Below are 1,954 nucleotides of genomic sequence, written 5' to 3'. Positions count from 1 at the left end.
AAACCAAAGGAGAGTCGTATTAATATAAAATTATTATATAAGATAGTCAACATTAAAACTAAATTAAAGATTTCTTCTTAAACTATTGCAACTACTGGTCTCTTCATCAGAAGAGAAGATCTCCGTCGTGACTCCACTTGAAGCGTGACCGGAAGAAGGAGAGCTCGGCAAAAGGTTCAAATCCGTAGTCCTTTCTTTTCTCATGAAGTCGAAGAAGATTGGTTTGGTTTTATCTTCGGTTTGGTTTGTCGTAATTGTTTCAAGTTGGTCATTATTATATCTAAGATTCCGGTTATCTCCCTCGTCTTCGTTCTTGTCACCGGCTCTCTTCTTAAGGAAAATACGACAAAGAACCCAGTTCTGAGTGGGGCCTATAGAACTCTGCAGAGAAAAGGGAATCTATAAGTTTAGTGAAGCGACATGGTGTGGAGATAACCGGAGACTAAACCGGGAAACTGAGAGAAATAAATTTGTACCGGAGGAGAGGAAGAGAGCCGATATTCGTGCATGATCCAATCGGTTCTTGAGCCATGAGGTGGTTTGCCTTTGTAGAAGACCAGAGTTTTCTTTAAACCAACGATTTGGTTTCCTCTAGAGGTCACAACCCGTTTATCAATACCAGTAGCTTTCCAATAACCGGACTCAGTTGCCCTATTGGACCGGTTCCCATTTGGGTACTTGGCTTCCCTTGTGCTAAAGAAGTACCTCTCCTTTTCTAAGTTTCCTGTATATAGAAAAAGAGAAGATGATTTCATAATTCTAAAGCTTGTATTTGAGATTTCAACAGCCGTAAATGTACTTATGTTAATCCTAATTAAAATTAGAATTAAATTTTTGATAAATTGAAGACCACTCAACATATGTATAATAGGTCTTTAAAGTTTAGAGGCTGTGAATGTTTTACATGAGTCTAAGGTCGCTGGTTCGAAAAATAAATGGAAACTAATTAATGAATTACAGCAGAAAAGCAGAAAACCAACCAGGTAAGTGCCAAGGATCAGCTTTGCAAACATCGACATCAGGAATGATGGAAGCTGGTAATGGGGAAGAAAAGACTTTTCTCTTGAGATACTGAACCACAAGTTCTTCGTCAGTGGGATGAAACCTGAAACCAGGTGGCAGTCTCAAAACACCATTCTTAGCGAGATTGGTCTTATCCATGGATACAAACAGAGGAGATAGATGGGAAGAAGAAGAAGAGAGTGCGGTGTAGGTAGAGGGAAACAAGGATGGTGTGTTTTTATAAGGTAGAAGACGATACGAACAACTCCTTTTCTTTATTATTATTTTTGGCGTAAACCATACTCAACCTGCTTCCTACTTTTGACGGCATTTTCATAAAATCTATAGTATTTTCTTTTTAATATTCATTACTATATTTTTCTTGTCTCTCAATTATTATTATTTCTAGTCGGTATCTACCTCCTCACCTTTTTTGTATCTTTGATCTGTAAAGTGAAAACTCTTCAAACATATTTTTTTACTAGAAATCATTGTATATGCAAATTGAAAAGGACTACTTTACTAAAACAACAACTCCATTTTTAATTCGTTTTAAGAAATTATAGCGTAATCAGGCACTCAAACAAAGTAACGTGGACGTGGTAATTTTTTACTACAGACATTAACCAACCTAAATTAAGTCGCCCATTAATTCTCTAATTTGCTTGTTAGGTTAGGTTTAAACGACGTATTCTTTTTGGTGTTGTATCTATCCAAGGCCACAGTGGCGGATGTAATGAAGGCTTACGTGAGTCATGTAACCCCTGTGAAATTAGTCTATATTTTATTTCTAGTTTAAATTTGGTGAAAAATCAAGATAAAAACTAGTATTTGACCCTAGTAAATTTGTGTTCAATGCCTTCTTATTTTTTTTCCATCTACGGATAGATACTATAAGTTGATGTATCAAACTTGTTTTTCATGACCCCTACAGAAATTATTTATATATCCG

General features: G+C 36.1%; 1 protein-coding gene across 1 annotated transcript; it reads right to left on the bottom strand.

Moving 5' to 3' along the window:
* On the bottom strand, positions 1–1,339 carry LOC125593379 (NAC domain-containing protein 83-like). Its single transcript, XM_048769911.1, has 3 exons — positions 981–1,339; positions 477–724; positions 1–381 (listed from the first exon to the last, which is right to left on the bottom strand). Exons 1-3 carry the CDS (start codon positions 1,159–1,161, stop codon positions 64–66), a joined length of 747 nt encoding a protein of 248 aa, XP_048625868.1. The 5' UTR covers positions 1,162–1,339; the 3' UTR covers positions 1–63.
* Positions 1,340–1,954: the final 615 nt, after the last annotated feature.

The sequence above is a fragment of the Brassica napus genome, chromosome A3, assembly GCF_020379485.1.
Source record: "Brassica napus cultivar Da-Ae chromosome A3, Da-Ae, whole genome shotgun sequence".
NCBI lineage: Eukaryota > Viridiplantae > Streptophyta > Magnoliopsida > Brassicales > Brassicaceae > Brassica > Brassica napus.
This window is presented reverse-complemented; position numbering and strand designations above follow the sequence as displayed.

Coding starts and splice junctions, on each gene's coding strand:
- LOC125593379 (XM_048769911.1), bottom strand. CDS start 1,161: ATGGATAAGACCAATCTCGCTAAGAATGGTGTTTTGAGACTGCCACCT. Junction 725..980: donor TGATCCTTGGCACTTACCTG/GTTGGTTTTCTG, acceptor TTCTATATACAG/GAAACTTAGAAAAGGAGAGG. Junction 382..476: donor GGCTCTCTTCCTCTCCTCCG/GTACAAATTTAT, acceptor TTTTCTCTGCAG/AGTTCTATAGGCCCCACTCA.